This window comes from Lolium perenne, chromosome 6, assembly GCF_019359855.2.
Source record: "Lolium perenne isolate Kyuss_39 chromosome 6, Kyuss_2.0, whole genome shotgun sequence".
NCBI classification, from domain to species: Eukaryota; Viridiplantae; Streptophyta; class Magnoliopsida; order Poales; family Poaceae; genus Lolium; species Lolium perenne.
In genome coordinates this window covers 24,209,739-24,225,890 of record NC_067249.2, presented here as the reverse complement: position 1 = coordinate 24,225,890, position 16,152 = coordinate 24,209,739, and the positions used below count along the sequence as shown (strand labels likewise).

The 16,152-nt window shown below is 49.2% G+C and overlaps 1 protein-coding gene and 1 long non-coding RNA gene across 5 annotated transcripts; one reads left to right on the top strand and one right to left on the bottom strand.

The window, feature by feature from the left end:
• The first annotated feature begins 8,440 nt into the window (after nucleotides 1–8,440).
• LOC127308598 (major pollen allergen Lol p 5a-like) lies at nucleotides 8,441–9,616 on the top strand. Its single transcript, XM_051339461.1, has one exon. It carries the CDS (start codon nucleotides 8,487–8,489, stop codon nucleotides 9,375–9,377), a length of 891 nt encoding a protein of 296 aa, XP_051195421.1. The 5' UTR covers nucleotides 8,441–8,486; the 3' UTR covers nucleotides 9,378–9,616.
• Nucleotides 9,617–11,529: 1,913 nt separating this feature from the next.
• LOC127308599 (uncharacterized) lies at nucleotides 11,530–15,785 on the bottom strand. Of its 4 annotated transcripts, XR_007856692.2 has the most exons (5): nucleotides 15,129–15,785; nucleotides 14,894–14,952; nucleotides 14,715–14,773; nucleotides 13,004–13,320; nucleotides 11,530–12,918 (listed from the first exon to the last, which is right to left on the bottom strand). It is a non-coding gene; the product is annotated as an uncharacterized lncRNA (long non-coding RNA). The 4 variants fall into 4 exon arrangements; XR_007856691.2 differs by having other exon boundaries at nucleotides 12,285–12,918; nucleotides 13,004–14,773; XR_007856693.2 differs by having other exon boundaries at nucleotides 12,282–12,915; nucleotides 13,004–14,952.
• Nucleotides 15,786–16,152: the final 367 nt, after the last annotated feature.

Genomic DNA, 16,152 nt, shown 5'->3' with positions numbered 1-16,152 from the left:
CAATCCACATCTCAAGAGGAAGCAAGATGACTATAGGAAACCGAATATTCTTTTCAGTTTCACTTGTGTAATATTTTTCTTCAGAAAGTTCCAATGAGAAGTATTCGGAACATATATATGTTTTCTACTCCTCCCCACTAAAAAAAGGATATCGCAGATTTATCTAAATTTAGATGTATCTAGACTTAAGTTAATATACATATATATTCAAATTTAGATAAATTTGTGATATCTTTTTGGGACGGTAAACAGTCCTTGGCTGTAGCCTCGGGGGCTACTCCCATCGGGAACGCTGTTCGCGTGCCCGATGAAATTATAAAAAAAGATAGAAGAGCAAAAGAGTATATTTCGAGTTATAAATAACTCTGCATATACTCCCATCGGGAGAGCAATATAAGTCATCTTTGACTCAATAAAATGTGCCATTCCAACAGCCGAATAAGCACTCGACAATATATTCTCAGAATGCCAAAGTTGCGATCAATTTCTGAATGCCGCAAAACTTTGCGAAGGTAAGACCCCAGATCCGTTCTGTGAGGCGTGGCGCCGTCTCTGACGTCGGTCTGCTACTTTTATCCGTATCAACAGATACGAAGAAAAATCCTAACGGACGCGTTAGGTACCCGATAAATTTAACTGGGACTCGACAGAATGGTAAGACCTTAAGCGGCACCTGTCGAAGTTTACACCAGCATCCCGAGATCATGTCCAGGGACGTGATTTTGAAGTAGGTTTTTGCGGATTGCCACTAGATCAGTTAACTAGTACCTGATCCGTCAGATGAACTAGCCCCAACTACCATTATCCGTGTACAATATAGAAATTTATGTGAAGAAATATAGAAAGGTTTTAAGTTGTCGAGTAAAAATAAACAGCGGAGATTTTCCCTGACTCTACGATTCAAGCAAAATCTCGGGGGCTACTGACATAGGCATCCCCAATGGGCCTGCCGATGATAGTACCCGGGGTTTACTGAAGGCCCACTACCCGAAGAATAAGAAGACTCGGAAGCCCAAGATATTGTTAAGGAAAGCTAGAGTTGTAATAGGAAGCATTATTTGTAATCTTGCGGGAGGAGTTAGAAACCTTCCCGGACTCTGTAACTTGTACAATACGAATCCCTCGGCTCCGCCTCCTATATAAGGGGGAGTCGAGGGACACAGAAAGCATCGAATCATTGTTTCTCAAACCCTAGTTTTCATATTCGTCGAGTACTTTTCGGCTGAAACCTTCGAGATCTACTTGCCCTCTACATCCAACTAAACCCTAGTCTACAATCCGTAGGCATTGACAAGTTAATACCTTGTCAGATGTAGTAGTATAAAATACGACTATTTTAGGTTTGTCCTTCTCTTGGGTATTGAAAATACAAAAAGACTTAGAGCACAAACATAAAGAAGAGGTTGTTCGAAACACCTGCTTGTATTGAATTATCTTTTCTCACGAGGCTTGAGATAGAACCAAGTGGGTTGTTCCGGCCAAACAAGACCATTTTCCCATGTCAGAAAGAAAGGACCATTTTCCCGGCACATTACTAAATCTGATGACACTTATTTTCTTTTGTTTTCTTACTTTTAATAGATATGCAAGTATGTTATTGTTCGAATTAGTAGTGTCTCCCTTGTAAATAAATCCATTAATGTCCGAAGTCACTGCTTTACCTCTAGTCCTATAAGGCTGGTCCTAGTGCATAGTATCATATACTAGTATCATGCATATGATACTTGTTTATGATACTATCTCTATAGTGGGTGGTATTATAGAGTAATATCATAAACTTCTAAATTTATTGTTTTGTAGAATCCCAATGTAAATCTATGTACATGATATATTTGGTATTTACTTTTTTCGTAAGATGCGCTATGATACAGTATCCCAATGTAAGTATCATAGCTAGTATCATGCATCATAGCCCCACCAAAAATGCTGATGTGGCAGGTAATTATGGATGAGAGAGAAGATTGAAGTATCATAGGTAGATACTGTATCATAGCGCACATCACGAGAAAAGTTAGTATCAAATAAATCTTGTACACAAATTTGTATTGGGATTCTACAAATCAATTAATATAGCAAAACTATGATACTAGTCTATAATACTATGCATTATGGATCTAGTATCATACAAAAGTATCATATACATGATACTACCATATGATACTACCCACTATGGCTAGCTTGACAGTTACTGTAATTCTATCTCTCCTCTTTAATTACATGCTACATCATCATTTGTGGACCTAGTATATAAGTATGATACTACCTATCACTACAGGAAACAGTATCTTTGCCGGGTATCTAAAATACCCGGCGAAGGGCTAAAAACACCCAGCAAAGACTTCGCCGTGTATAAGAGCATCTCCACTCGTCCCCCCGACGAGGCCCCCGAGCGACGTTTTTCCCATCCGGACGACGAAATTCGGCCCAGTCGCCCCCCGGTTCCTCGTTTTCGTCCGGATTTGGCCCTTCATCCATCCGGCGAGCCCACGCCATCCCCGGCCCCCCGGGGCGCGCTCGGGGACTCCGGACGAGTGAAAAGCGGGGAAGGGCCCGATCTGTCGGTGACTCGACGCACGAACCCCACCGCCACGTCGCTCAAAATCTCCCCATCCCTCGTATCTCTCTCGCCGCCGGCACCACCCCGCCGGCTTGTTGCCCAGATTCCGCCGCCCCTCCTTCCCCACCTGCCTATATTCCGCCGTCCTTGGACGACGAGCACATGATGATCCTCGGTTGCTTGGCAAGCATGTACGCCGGACTGGCAACTGGTCGACGTGGTGGGTCGGCACCAGGTCGCCGGAAGTGCAAGCCGAGACAGCGAATGGAGGGCTACTGCATGTTGTACGCCGACTACTTCGCCGACAATCCATTGCACGGTGAGAGTGTTTTCTGGCATCGTTTCAGGATGAGCAGAAAGCTATTTCTGCAAATTGTGTATGCCATCCGAGACTTTGATCCCAACTTCAAATGCGAGGCGGATTGCACGGGTTTGGTTGGATTTTCGTCACTGCAGAAGTGCACAGTGGCTATGAGGATGCTGGCGTATGGAGCTCCCGGTGATACTGCAGATGACTATCTTTGGATGGCGGAGTCCACCGCCCTTGATTGTTTCTACCGGTTCTGCAGGGCCGTCATAGCAGTGTTCGGGAGATCACCCACTGTCGAAGACACTCAGAGGATCCTTGCAACAAATGAAGCTAGGGGTTTTCCAGGGATGCTTGAAAGTATTGACTGCATGCATTGGCAATGGAAGAACTGTCCGTTTGCGTGGCAGGGAATGTACAAGGGTCACAAAAAAGGCTGCACTGTGATACTTGAAGCAGTGGCTACCCATGATCTCTGGATTTGGCACTCTTTCTTTGGTATGCCTGGATCCAACAATGACATCAACGTCCTAAACTGCTCCCCGGTCTTTTCCAAGCTTGTTGAGGGTCATGCTCCCCCGGTGGACTATGTGATCAATGGTCGGCACTACAACAAAGTATACTACCTTGCAGACGGTATCTATCCAAAGTGGGCAACATTTGTGAAGACTATCTCCAACCCTAGCACCCCCAAACTTTGCGAGTTTGTCAAGAAACAAGAAGCTTGCCGAAAAGACGTCGAGTGTGCATTTGGTGTCCTCCAGCAGAGATTTGCTGTCGTCCGGTTCCCCGCTATGACTTGGTCCAAAGATCAGATGTGGGAGGTGATGAACTGCTGTGTGTGCCTACACAATATGATTATTGAAAATGAGCGAAAGCACCGGTTCCTACGGCTGAGCAAGAAGCACCATATGAGAGAGGGTCCTCTTGCACGGCCTAATCACCAGGTGCCTCCATCTTGTGCCGCCTTCTTTGCTATGCGCCGGAGATTCGAGACTCTACAATGCATTAGGCTGCTGCAAGATGATCTGGTGGAGCACATATGGAGGCTCGAGGCAACGCCAACGCCGACGCCAACTAGTCTGTCTTAATTTGTTTGAAAAATTGTGAAATTGTGTGCTTCATTTGTTTCAGCACTTGTTAAACATTGTACTGATTATCGCCGAATTTGTTTCAGCAATTTTCGTACTCTTGGTCGCCGAACTTGTTAAATTTTATGTTAAATTTGTTTGAAATATGTCAAATGGTCGAGGTTGGGGGTTTCCTGCCGGGGGGACGGCTGGAACTTCGGCGCTCCCCACGCCAAATCTTCCTCCAATCCGGACGAAAATTTCACCGGATTTGGGCATGAGGAGGGCCAACCCAAGTGGGGATGCTCTAACACTCGGCGAAGACGGCACAGCAAAAACGTAGGCCGTCGCCGGGTGTTTTTTTGCGGATTCACGGCAAAGAGCCTTTACCGGGTGTCAAACGTAAACACCTTCGCCGTGTCTTTTTTCTGGGTACACTGCAAACATAAAAAGCCATCGTCGTCGCTAATTCTTCGCCGGGTGTTTCTGGTGGGGTACACGGCAAAGATTTGGTTAAGGATTAAAAAAAAAGGAGCTCGCCGGCGAGGGCCAGGGGATCATGGCGGAGGTGGCTTCCAACAGCTGCTCGCCCCGGAGCCCTCCTCACGACGCGGCGGCAGCAGGGGCTCGTGGCAGCCCTCCTCATGACGGACGACATCGTGGCGGCCCTGCTCACCACGCGGTGGCGCAGGTCGAGCTCGTGGCGCCCCTCCTTGCGACGAGATGGTGGCCCTCCTCACGACGCAGCAGCGGCGGCAGCTCGAGACGGCGGAGACTGGGGCGACGGGGCGCAGGTCGAGCTCGTGGCCCCCCTCCTTGCGACGAGACGGTGGCCCTCCTCACGACGCAGCAGCGGCGGCGGCTCGAGATGGCGGAGAAAGGGGCGACGGGGCGCAGGCCGAGCTCGTGTTATCCCTCCTCGCGATGCGGCGATGACCTCTGCTCACGACGCAGCAACAGCGGCCGGCTCGAGCCGACGGAGGCGACGGAGACCGTGGCCACACCGGGGCGAGGCGGGCTGGCCTCTGCTCACGACGCAGCAACGGCGGCCGGCTCGAGGCGACGGAGACCGTGGCGACACCGGCGCAGGCCGAACTTGTGCCGCCCATCCTCGCGATGCGGCGGTGCGTCCTCTCATGACGCGGCGGCGCGGGCAGGTCGAGGCGGCCGAAATCTGGGTGAGGCGAGGCGGCGCTGTCTCGCGGTCAGGAGTTGTGCGGGGAAAGGTGTGGTGGCCGACCGGATAAGGAAGAAAAGAAAAACGTAGAGAAGAAAGGAAAAAAAGGGAGGGCCCGCGCTGCGGGTATGCCATGTCACCGATCCGGGTCATTGCCAACCAGAGCGAATGAAGTTTGCCGAGCGCTAGTGTGCTACACTCGGCAAAGACATGTTTATTTCTTTTTCTGTTTTACATTGTTTATAGTTACAGTTTTTGTAAATTTTGAATCCTTTCCATGTAAGTTTTTTAAATCTGTAACTGATTTTTTGAAACAACATTTGATACCTCTTTGGTAAAATTTTATGTATTTTTTTCCAAAATATGTTCAAAATGGCGGGCATGATCGCTTCGGGAACATCGGAGGGAATCGCACGAAATCATATGGTACCATCATTTTTAGGTCCACAATTGTTGTTTTATCAAGAATACGGTGTTGGTTCCATGTGCTGGTCGACTACCAAGTTCAGGAACCGACTGTGTGGAGGTAGCGGATGCAGTAGGTTCTTGTTAGGCTTCTCTTGGACGGTGGAAGCGGGCAGCCCCAACAGACTTCTCAGGCACGGAGAGAGGAGGTCGGGGACGAGACGAGAAGCTGGCGGCGAGCTCCTTCCCGGTGGCGGCGAGTTCTTTTCCAGCGGCAGGAGCCCAATGCCAGACGTGGACGGGAGGTGTCGGGCACGGATGGGATCAACATGGGCGGCAGAGGGCGGTGGCCATTGGAAGGATGAGGTGCGATGGGTCTACAGTGGCGCGGTGGCGAGAGCGACGAGCGGTAGAAAGGTGGTTGCGGTACGCGAGCTCGAGGGAGTGAAGGCATAGAAGTGGAGGGGTGAGGTGAGGTGGTGGCGTGCGATCTCGAGGGAGTGAAGGCAGAGCAGCGACATGGAGAGGTGGCGGCGGCGTGCATACACAAGAGGGATGGCGAGTGAGATTGGGGATTTAGGGATTTTTCCACCTACTATGGAGAGATGGGCTGAGCGCGGTCCTTTTCGCCAACATTTCACTCCCCGCGCAAACTGGCTAATGTGCGCGGGCTTATTTCATTCCCCCATCGCGACATGTGAGCCAGTAGTTGATGGGCTGGGATCGATTTGTACCGGCAAGTTATGGGACACCATATGTCTTACGCTTCCTGGCGGTTTGTTTGCCGGTGCTCATCCATCTTTACTGCTGCTCTCTCTCGGAGAAATGATGAATCTCGGAGAACTTCGGGGGCTACTGTTGTGGGTATACTTTATGGGTATATCAACAGCATGGCCTAGATCCGGCAAGCCCGGGTGGCCCATAGATGGTGGTGTGGCATGTGTCCCATCGGGCGGCCCAGTTGCTGTAGATCATGAAGGATAAAGTCCAGCCCAGGAGCAGGGAGCCGGATCCCAACCGACCTACGAAGGAGACCGGATCCGTGGAGGCCCATAAGGTATCCGGGTCCAGTGCGACATAGGTAGAAGGCGGATCCTTGACGTACACGACAAGACATTGTACCGTAGTTAGGCAACTTGTATTTCGGCTAGGACTCTCAGTGTAGACCCTAGATCCGTGCGCCTTTATAAGCCGGATCCCGGGAGCCCTAGAGGCACAACCACAACTCATTGTAACAACGTGAAAGCGCCCATATAATTCCAGACAAGCAACAGTAGGCCCTGTCGTCGAGCAGGTGTTTCGAAGCTGGGTAAATCGCGTACCACCGTCCCGAGGACTCTCTGCCCTATGGCCCCTACTTCTTCTCCCCTCGTGAGGATCCCTCGTCCGAGGTACCGTCGAATAGGAAACGACACCAGGCGAGGCGCCAAGGCCAACAAGTCGATCCCCCCGCTCATAGTGAAATCCGGTCCGGAACTAATGGACCCCGCTATCATAGCAGATGCGGTCAAATTTGTCTTTGCCGTGTACCGCCAAAAAACAGCCGGCAAAGATGCTCTTTGCCCGGTATCCAAAGGGAGACACCCGGCGAAGAAAAGCATAGGTAGGTATACGCGCGTGAAAATTTGTCTTTGCCGTATACCACCAAAAAAACACCCGGCGAAGATGCTCTTTGCCGGGTATCCAAAGGGAGACACCCGGCAAAGAAAAGCATAGGTGGGTATAGGCGCATGAAAATTTGTCTTTGCCGTGTACCGCCAAAAAAACACCCGGCGAAGAAACGCGCCGTTACTAGCCCACGAACCATGCACGTTGTATGCCACGTGGCAGCTTTCTTCGCCGTGTGTAGCTCCGAGGTACTCGGCAAAGATTGTCTTCGCCGGGTGTGTCTCTTTGCCGAGTGTATTTTACCTGTTGTGCCGTGTCATATTTCTTCGCCGGGTGCTAACACTCTTTTTGGCACCCGGCGAAGAGGGGCTTTGCCGTGTACCCGAGAAAATACACCCGGTAAAGGAAAATATACCCGGCAAAGATACGTTTTCCTGTAGTGTATTATGACCAGCCTAATGAATTAATGAGTGTGTCTCAGCTACTCCATCGGTTTCATAAATGTAAGCCATGTTAGTAAACTATTTATACTACTCCCTCGGTCTCAGATTAACAGGCACACACGCAGCTTAAGACAAAGTTTGACCATAGATTTGGTCAACAAAATATAAATTTTATGTCTACAGAATCTATATCATTAGATTCGTATGAAAAAAAAAGCTTTCCAATGATATAATTTTTGTAACATATATTTTATATTTTATTGATCAAAATAATGGTCAAAGCAATTTCTTAAACTACGTGCGCGTCTGTTAAACTGAGACGGAGGTAGTAGTAAGAACCGGTAATAAGCACACAAAACTATACATTATTGAGTTAGTACGTAGGATGAACTTTTGCTTTCGATTTGACACTTGAATGGTTGAACGGAGACGGACAGTGCATCAAGTTATTGGCGAGGGCCAACTAGCTTGATCCTCTTCCCAGGATCCTAGATGCATGGTGCGAGCAGCAGACTTTAACTATTGTCCATGGCGCACTGGCTCTTGCAGTATACACAACACTTACACAATGAACTTTGTAACCGAACAAAACTACTCCTACCAGACAGACGTGTGCGCCGTGTGAATATATAACAGCTTATAGAAAAGCAAAAAAATGGAGATAGTCAAGAAAGAGTCGGTCGAACAAACGACAGAACATACAAGGAGATTAGTGGTAGCAGAAAGGCCATGGGCATGGGCGCATGGCATGCAATGGAGCTAGCTAATTTGAGCTCGCAAAGCTCTCCTGGCCTCTCACCATCAACCCATGCATTCCCCGTACGTATGTGTATATATAGAACCACCTCCTTCCTCACAACACAACACAAACAATCCATTCCCTATCCCTCCCTCTACAAACAAACGCAAGAGCACAGCAATGGCTGTCCAGAAGTACACGGTGGCTCTATTCTTCGCCGTGGCCCTCGTGGCGGGCCCGGCCGCCTCCTACGCCGCTGACGCCGGCTACACCCCCGCAGCCGCGGCCACCCCGGCTACTCCTGCGGCCACCCCAGCTGCGGCTGGAGGGAAGGCGACGACCGACGAGCAGAAGGTGCTCGAGGACGTCAACGCTGGCTTCAAGGCGGCCGTGGCCGCCGCTGCCAACGCCCCTCCGGCGGACAAGTTCAAGACCTTCGATGCCGCCTTCGCCGCGTCCTTCAAGGGCTATCTCGCCACCTCCGCTGCCAAGGCGCCCGCCCTCATCCCCAAGCTCAACACCGCCTACGCCCTCGCCTACAAGGCCGCCGAGGGCGCCACCCCCGAGGCCAAGTACGACGCCTTCGTCACTGCCCTCACCGAAGCGCTCCGCGTCATCGCCGGCGCCCTCGAGGTCCACGCCGTCAAGCCCGCCACCGAGGAGGTCCCTGCTGCTAAGATCCCCACCGGTGAGCTGCAGATCGTTGACAAGATCGATGCTGCCTTCAAGATCGCAGCCACCGCCGCCAACGCCGCCCCCACCAACGACAAGTTCACCGTCTTCGAGGGTGCCTTCAACAAGGCCCTCAAGGAGTGCACGGGCGGCGCCTATGAGACCTACAAGTTCATCCCCTCCCTCGAGGCCGCGGTCAAGCAGGCCTACGCCGCCACCGTCGCCGCCGCGCCCGAGGTCAAGTACGCCGTCTTTGAGGCCGCGCTGACCAAGGCCATCACCGCCATGTCCCAGGCACAGAAGGTCGCCAAGCCCGCTGCCGCCGCAACCGTTGCCACCGGCGCCGCAACCGCCGCCGCCGGTGGTGCCACCGCCGCTGCTGGTGGCTACAAAGCCTGATCAGCTCGCTAAGGCTAAGATTATACATCGATCATGCAAACATACTACTGAAAGTATGTATGTGCATGACCCGGGCGGCGAGCGGTTTTGCTAATGGAATGCACACCAATGTGTTTAATTGTAGATGTAGGACTTTTTCTTTGAGAGCCAACCACATATTTCATTAATCGAAAAACAAGTTACATGAAATAACATATGTGAAAAGTAAAAGACAAACTGGAATAAAATTACTAGCTGAATGCTCGTTGCTACGGGATCCTTGACTTCATTTTGTGACACCACTTGGTCCATTAAGCTAGGGACTTAGAATTTTGAGTTTAACTTACGATTTCTTTCTTTGTTTCTGAAGAGGTCAAACCTGCCTTTGACTATGAACATGAAGGTGTTACTTTAAATTGATCCTCTCACGGCCGTTGTAAGCATCTTATCGTTTTCCTGTGGCTTCAGAGATAGGGCATCGTAGGGTGAGAAGAATGGAGCAGAGTGAATACTTTGATGGCTGGTCTTTGGAACATGTGTACACTTTGGAAAATGCGTGGTTGAACCGACTGGCATTTGCTCCGGTCTATCAACGGACAAGCTGACTTCATGATTAACAACCTTCTCAAAGGACCATCTGTGTATTGCACGTTAGAGACGGTATTAATACAGGGACATGTGCATAAAAGGGACCACAACAGACACGTAAATAAAAAACCGTTGGCCCACCACGACCATCGTCTCATCAACCATCAGGAATAGAGTTCAAAAAAAAGATCATCAAGAATAGGCTGCATCCTCTCTGCCTCTCTACCGGCGGTAGGCACTCTCTCCATTCTCTTCCAAGTGAAGGGTTGACCTCTAAAATTCGGCGTGGAGACGGCGAGCAGCGGCGGGAGATTTTTCGGACTGGACGGCGGTTCTCCACTCTCCTCTCCAATTTGTCTATGCACCCCACTGCTGCCGTCTTCTCGTCCAACCATCATCAATTCATGGCATTGAGGAAATGAGGAGCCTCGCTTCCATGGCCGCCGTGCTCGCGCTCCTCTCCGTGGCAGTGTACGCGCTTTTTTTTTCCGAGCAGTCCGCTGCGGAGCTCGAGTGGGTGGAGCACCCGGCAAGAATGACGGGTCGTTCAGCCTCTTCTGGGTACTTTTTTTTTGTGTGGCTTGCGATGTGTACTCGAGTGGAAAAACCGGCCGCCTCCTTCCAATCGAGGCGGGGATGGACGCCGGCCACCGTGGCTCTCCCGAGTCCCGATCTCCTCGATTCCTGCTCGATGGCTGCACCGCGCGCCTAGAGAAGATGATGGCGGGCCCTGACCTTCCTCCACCGCCGGGACGGGGCCATGGGGGGACGACGCCCACCTCGAGGCAGCCAACGAGGCCCCAGGTGGGCGCTAGGCATCACCTCTGTCCGAGACGGGGCCGGGACACAGGCGATGACGACGAGCTCGGCCATGTAGCCGCGCGGCGGTGGACCATGGGACGGCGCGGCCCGCTGCCCTGCCCGCGCAGGCATGGAGGCTTCGATCGAGACGACGATCCTGGTCAGCGCGTAGTCACCAACCGCAGCGAGCAACTCGGACCCCAGCCATGGTGTTGCGATGGTGTGTGCACTTCGACCTGGCACCGTTGCAGCTTCCCCACGCCTTCGTGCACGCTGACGGCGGGTGTCAAGTGGGATCCCACTTTTGTCCCACTTGTAGTACAAAATGACATCCCACTGGGATCCCACCTTGACACCCTCCATGGGCCCCGGCGGCGCGACGGGGCGCGCCAAGGAGAACGCCGCCGCCGCGGTCCTCAACCTGGCATTCGTGCACACGTACTGCCGCAGGCATGGCCGGAACGCGTCCGTGGTGGAGAAGCTGGTGCTACTGGCGCGCGCTGACCCGGCGAGCACGAGGAAGGAGTCCTTCGAAGGATGCACTGCCCGCGCTACTGTCCGCCTCCCATGGGGATGAGAAGAGCGGCGGGGCAAGTCCATGGGGCGGACGACGACCACCTTGAGGCAGCCGGCAAGGACATAGGCGCCGACGACGAGCTCCACCGTGGAGCCGCGCGGCGGTGAACCATCGGGACGGTGCGGCCCGCTTCCCTGCATGCACGCGCGCGGCGGTGGACCATCGACGAGCTCGAAACTGGGCTGCAGAATCTGGTAGAGGCACCCCTTTTTTTAATCATCCCCTCTACAAAGTGGACCCATACGGATGTATTCTGCTCTACTTTAAACAACGATACACAAACTATCACCTCCAGTAGTGGGCCCTACTGACATTTCAGGACCAATCAGAGACCGAGTTAGTGCAGGTTCACATACCGCCGGGTTCTGAAAGTTCACTCTCTGTACACTTTTTCTTTCTTTCGGCACCTAGGTAGCCATATAGTAGCATGCATGTCACACTCCTTGATGTTCAGAAAAATCAGCAAGGGCCAGCCTGCATAATTAAGGCGATCAGAAATTGCGAAGGCAGTATCACATCGTTTTTATTTGTACTGTTTACTTGTTTGATCCGATGCTAGATTAAGGCTGGGCTTGCCATGTGCAAACCCTGAAGCACCGCTGCACTTAATTATCTAATACACGTTTGTTTACTCCCTCTATTTGCTCCATAATCCATATGTGGGGCTCTCTACCGTGAATTATCTGAATCGTTTTGCCCTTTACATACTAACTTAATGATAATTTGAACTATTCCAAAAGTAAGATAAAGAATATTCTGAATCAAACAAGATAACTAACTTACCTGTAAAATTTTCAATCAAACGGAATTGACAAATTCAAGTAAATACTAGTAGTACCAAACTCGATAAAAAACAACTAGTCCGAAACATTGTAAAACGGAGTAAACATTGGAGAGAAGCATAGCAATTCCCAAGCTTGTTTATATGTACTAGTAAAGGTGCACGTGCAACGCACGTCTCGTAATATTGATCAATATATTTAAAATTCGGGAAACATAAAATAGTTATCAGCTATTACAGACTTACAGTTGAACCCTAAATTGAAGTGATATAAAAACACCATTAAGCAACATCATCCTCTATTTATTATGTGATGAGAAACGTCCACTTTTTTATGCAATCAAGACTGTCTCGATTATGCATTATACAACACTGTCATATAAAGTTATGTGCAAATTGTGTACAAATGAGGGCACCATCCTTCCATAAGTGTACAAAATTAAAACCATATAACCAGACAGACTACTACATACATATGAACTGCTTCGGTGTGCCTTATATAGTACAAACAAGGTTGTAATGCACTTAGAAGCGAGAATTATGGAAAAAAGACTTTAACACGCATTGCTAAGAAGAGAGACGTATGCACAACTTTCTCAGACACAGAATTGAGGGCAAAGCTTAAAAAATACCATGCTGCCCTACTTCAGACTCTAGTCAACAAAGTCGGATATTTGTCCAGCCTGAGCACACTATTGCAATCAATTTCCGAGGTCAATTGCTGGTGGCTCCTACGCATCTATCAGCCGCAATACACAGGGGTGTACGCTTCTTCTACCACATCTACCATGCAGCATATGGTAATTCAAGCACTTCTGCCCAAGAAAGCCAAACAAAGCACACTTTTTAATTTACGCAAAAAGCAAAAAAAAAAAGAGAATAAGAGTCATATAATTATACCCTCAGAATAGAAGAGGTGATGTCAGTTACTTGGAGAAATTCTGAACAAACAGTGACATAATTACTGCTATCAATGTATCCTTCACTGATAATAAATTAACGATGCTAGAGTCAGCAATTAAAAAATCATGAATTTAAACACTAAGGTTACACACGGCGTGTTTAATAAAACTCTGAAACAGAAATTTCAGAAACTTAAATCATAAAGAGTAAGGGAATCCTCCTGTAGGCATGGCAAACCCTTCTAAAGCACGTCCTTTGATATGTAGCCAGCACCACTCCTCCAGGAACTTGATGGTTTATCAGTTGTAAAATACCTGAATTTTTCCAAGGATGCCATGCTCAGAAGTCAGAACTAACTTCACCCATATAGCAATGGACCTACCTCAGCAATACCAAGCTTAAAATTGGGATAGCTACCCCAAGTTTATCAAATTCCATTTTCAGCAAGATATCGTCTAGCGACACATTGGCTTAAATCAAGGAAAATTAGTACAGAGTACCACATACAAATAACCTGGTTCCCCTTTCCTATGTGCAACGCTGCTCTTTATAACACTCACTATAGGTGAGAAACAGAAAAGTACAAACAACTGGTCAGTTGCATCTAAATGAAAAATATTATGCCCTAAGCGGTATAGTGGGCTGAATATACTCGCTCTCCAACTACGACACATGAATACTTATCTAGCAGCATGCCCGCGCGTTGTTGCGTAGTAGTAAAAAAACGACCTAATAAAAGAACAACCTTTGTTGTGCAAAATTGATGACCCAACAAACGGCTATGCTTTACTGTACAGCAGGTTTCTCTTTGAGCCAACATGATAAGGTCCATTGAATATTAGTAGCAAACAGGACATGAAACGGGAGTAGTGATGACCTATAGAACAAAAGATGAAATGAGTAAACGGTAAGGACGAAAAGATGAAATGGTGCAACTGTTTATAGATTCTGACATTCTGTGGCACTAGTTATTGGTTCTACATTAGAATGCACTATAGGAAGCGGCAAGTACGACAAAAATGAGCAGATTATCCAGGTGATCACAGCTATATACATGGATGCTCGGTCCTTACCTAAATCCAACATGTTGCTTTCCTACAACAACAACAACAACAACAACCAAGCCTTTCAGTCCCAAACAAGTTGGGGTAGGCTAGAGTTGAAACCCATAAGATCTCGAAGCCAAGTCATAGTTCCGGAACGTGGATAGCTAACTTCCACGCACCCCTAACTTCCATGCAAGTACGACAAAAATGTTGCTTTCCTCTCATAAAAAAATCACTTGGAAGTTCAGTTTGGTAGAATCATCAGCAACACAAGTTGCTACGCATGGTTAATTTAATTTTACATGCACTTCTAGCATGACACTACCTCACATTCTGCCAAATCCAATGTCACAGTGCTGTTATAGAAAACTCTGCTGCCAAATCGAATACAAGAAGGACATCGATATGTTGACCACTGCAACCACTTGCCAGTATTGTTGTCTTTGTGTTTGAAATCAGAAAGTTTGCATGGTGTCAACGATCTACATGATATAACTGGCTATATGATAAAAGAAAAATGAACTGGTAAAGTGGTAAGCGCGTTTCTTTGGCAGATAGTAGAAAACAAATTATAAGATTTATTCTATATTGCTAATCACAAGTAGTTATGAGCTGAGACGAATAGTAAATAACTCAAGAAAGGACGCAACATATGCCTACACCTTATTGTCATCTCCTAATACGTAGAGCAGCCAATTACCATCAGAAAACCTTTCCAAACCTACAAATTTGTTCACTGACATAAGATGATATATGATAGAATTTGACAAGGCCATAAGTTGAATGCCGACAAAGTTAACACACCAGCTAATACATAGACAAAGCCATTGTAAAGCTATACCTGAAGGAAGCTTTTTAATCACCTGACTACCTGAATAAAGCATATATGCTTTGATATCCCTGAAATACGGTGTGTGCACATCAAAAATTAGAACTGGTCACTAAGACCAAATGAGAAATGGAAACAGTAGCTAACTTAAATAAATATGAATCAAGATGGAAAAATAATCACCACAGAAGACAGAGACGAGGAGAAGGCGACGCGCCGGAAACCTATCCAGGAGGACGAGTAGTACCTGCATCGTGGTCGCCGTGGCGGGAGACACATGAGGTAGCCCAGGCGCTGCGCCGGATGCCATCTCCGTGGCTCGCGTCGCCGCCAGCGCGTACTGGTGGCCGGAAGCACCTCGCCGGCGTGCTAGGGCGTTGAACATGGCCAGCCGCGGTGGCCGTCGCCGAGAGGACATTAGGAGCACCCATCAAGCTCTGGCCTCGCCTTCGCTCGGAACGCTCGCCCCCATCCGTCGGCTCGGTCGCCACGGGTCGCTCTCCGTAGCACGAGGAGGAGAAGGGCGCCGGCCGTGGCCCGCGCCTTCCTCGTTGTCGAGTTGCTCCCGGATCTCCCCGGTCAAGGAAAGGGTGCAGCAGCAGTCGGCCACGTCCATGGCGAGGACGACCAGGACGCCGACCGCGGCGCAGACGGCGGAGTCGGGGATGGGGACGGGGAGGCGAGATCCTCCGCGGCGATGGTGAGGAAGGCGGCCGAGGATTCGTTTCCCACCGTCGTGTTCCTATCCATCTGGGGCGGTGGCGCCGGAGTTGGGGAATGGGGAATGGACAGAGCGGCGGCGCCGGCGGAACCTCTCGCAGCAAGGTCGCAGAAGAACGAAGGAATCCCCACCCGTACCCGCTGTCGTAGGCAGCTCATGGGGCTGGGCCCGTCTACTTTTTTTTACTGAGGTGTGAAAATTTCTAGAGGTATGTAACATACCTCTCAAATTTTGGGCTGTGGTATGGAACTATTTAAACCATTGGATGGACGAAAATTAATGGCTGTTATTTATTTGAGGGTACCACAAAAGAACCCTATCAAAAAGCGTATAAAGCTCATATAAAAAGTAACATTAAGTTGTATGCTCGACATGTTTTGTCGGATTTTTTTACTACAAATTTCTTGGTGTGAAGGGCATCCTTGTTAGAACCAAACAAAACATAACACCCGAAAGAACTGAAACTCATCTCCTCTGAACTGAAGCTCTTGTCTCCTCTAAACTGAACCATGCAACTTTCAAGCACAGAAACAGAGGTAGCTGAGGATAA

What these genes read in the sequence shown, in the direction of transcription:
- LOC127308598 (XM_051339461.1), top strand. Translation starts at nt 8,487, where the DNA reads ATGGCTGTCCAGAAGTACACGGTGGCTCTATTCTTCGCCGTGGCCCTC.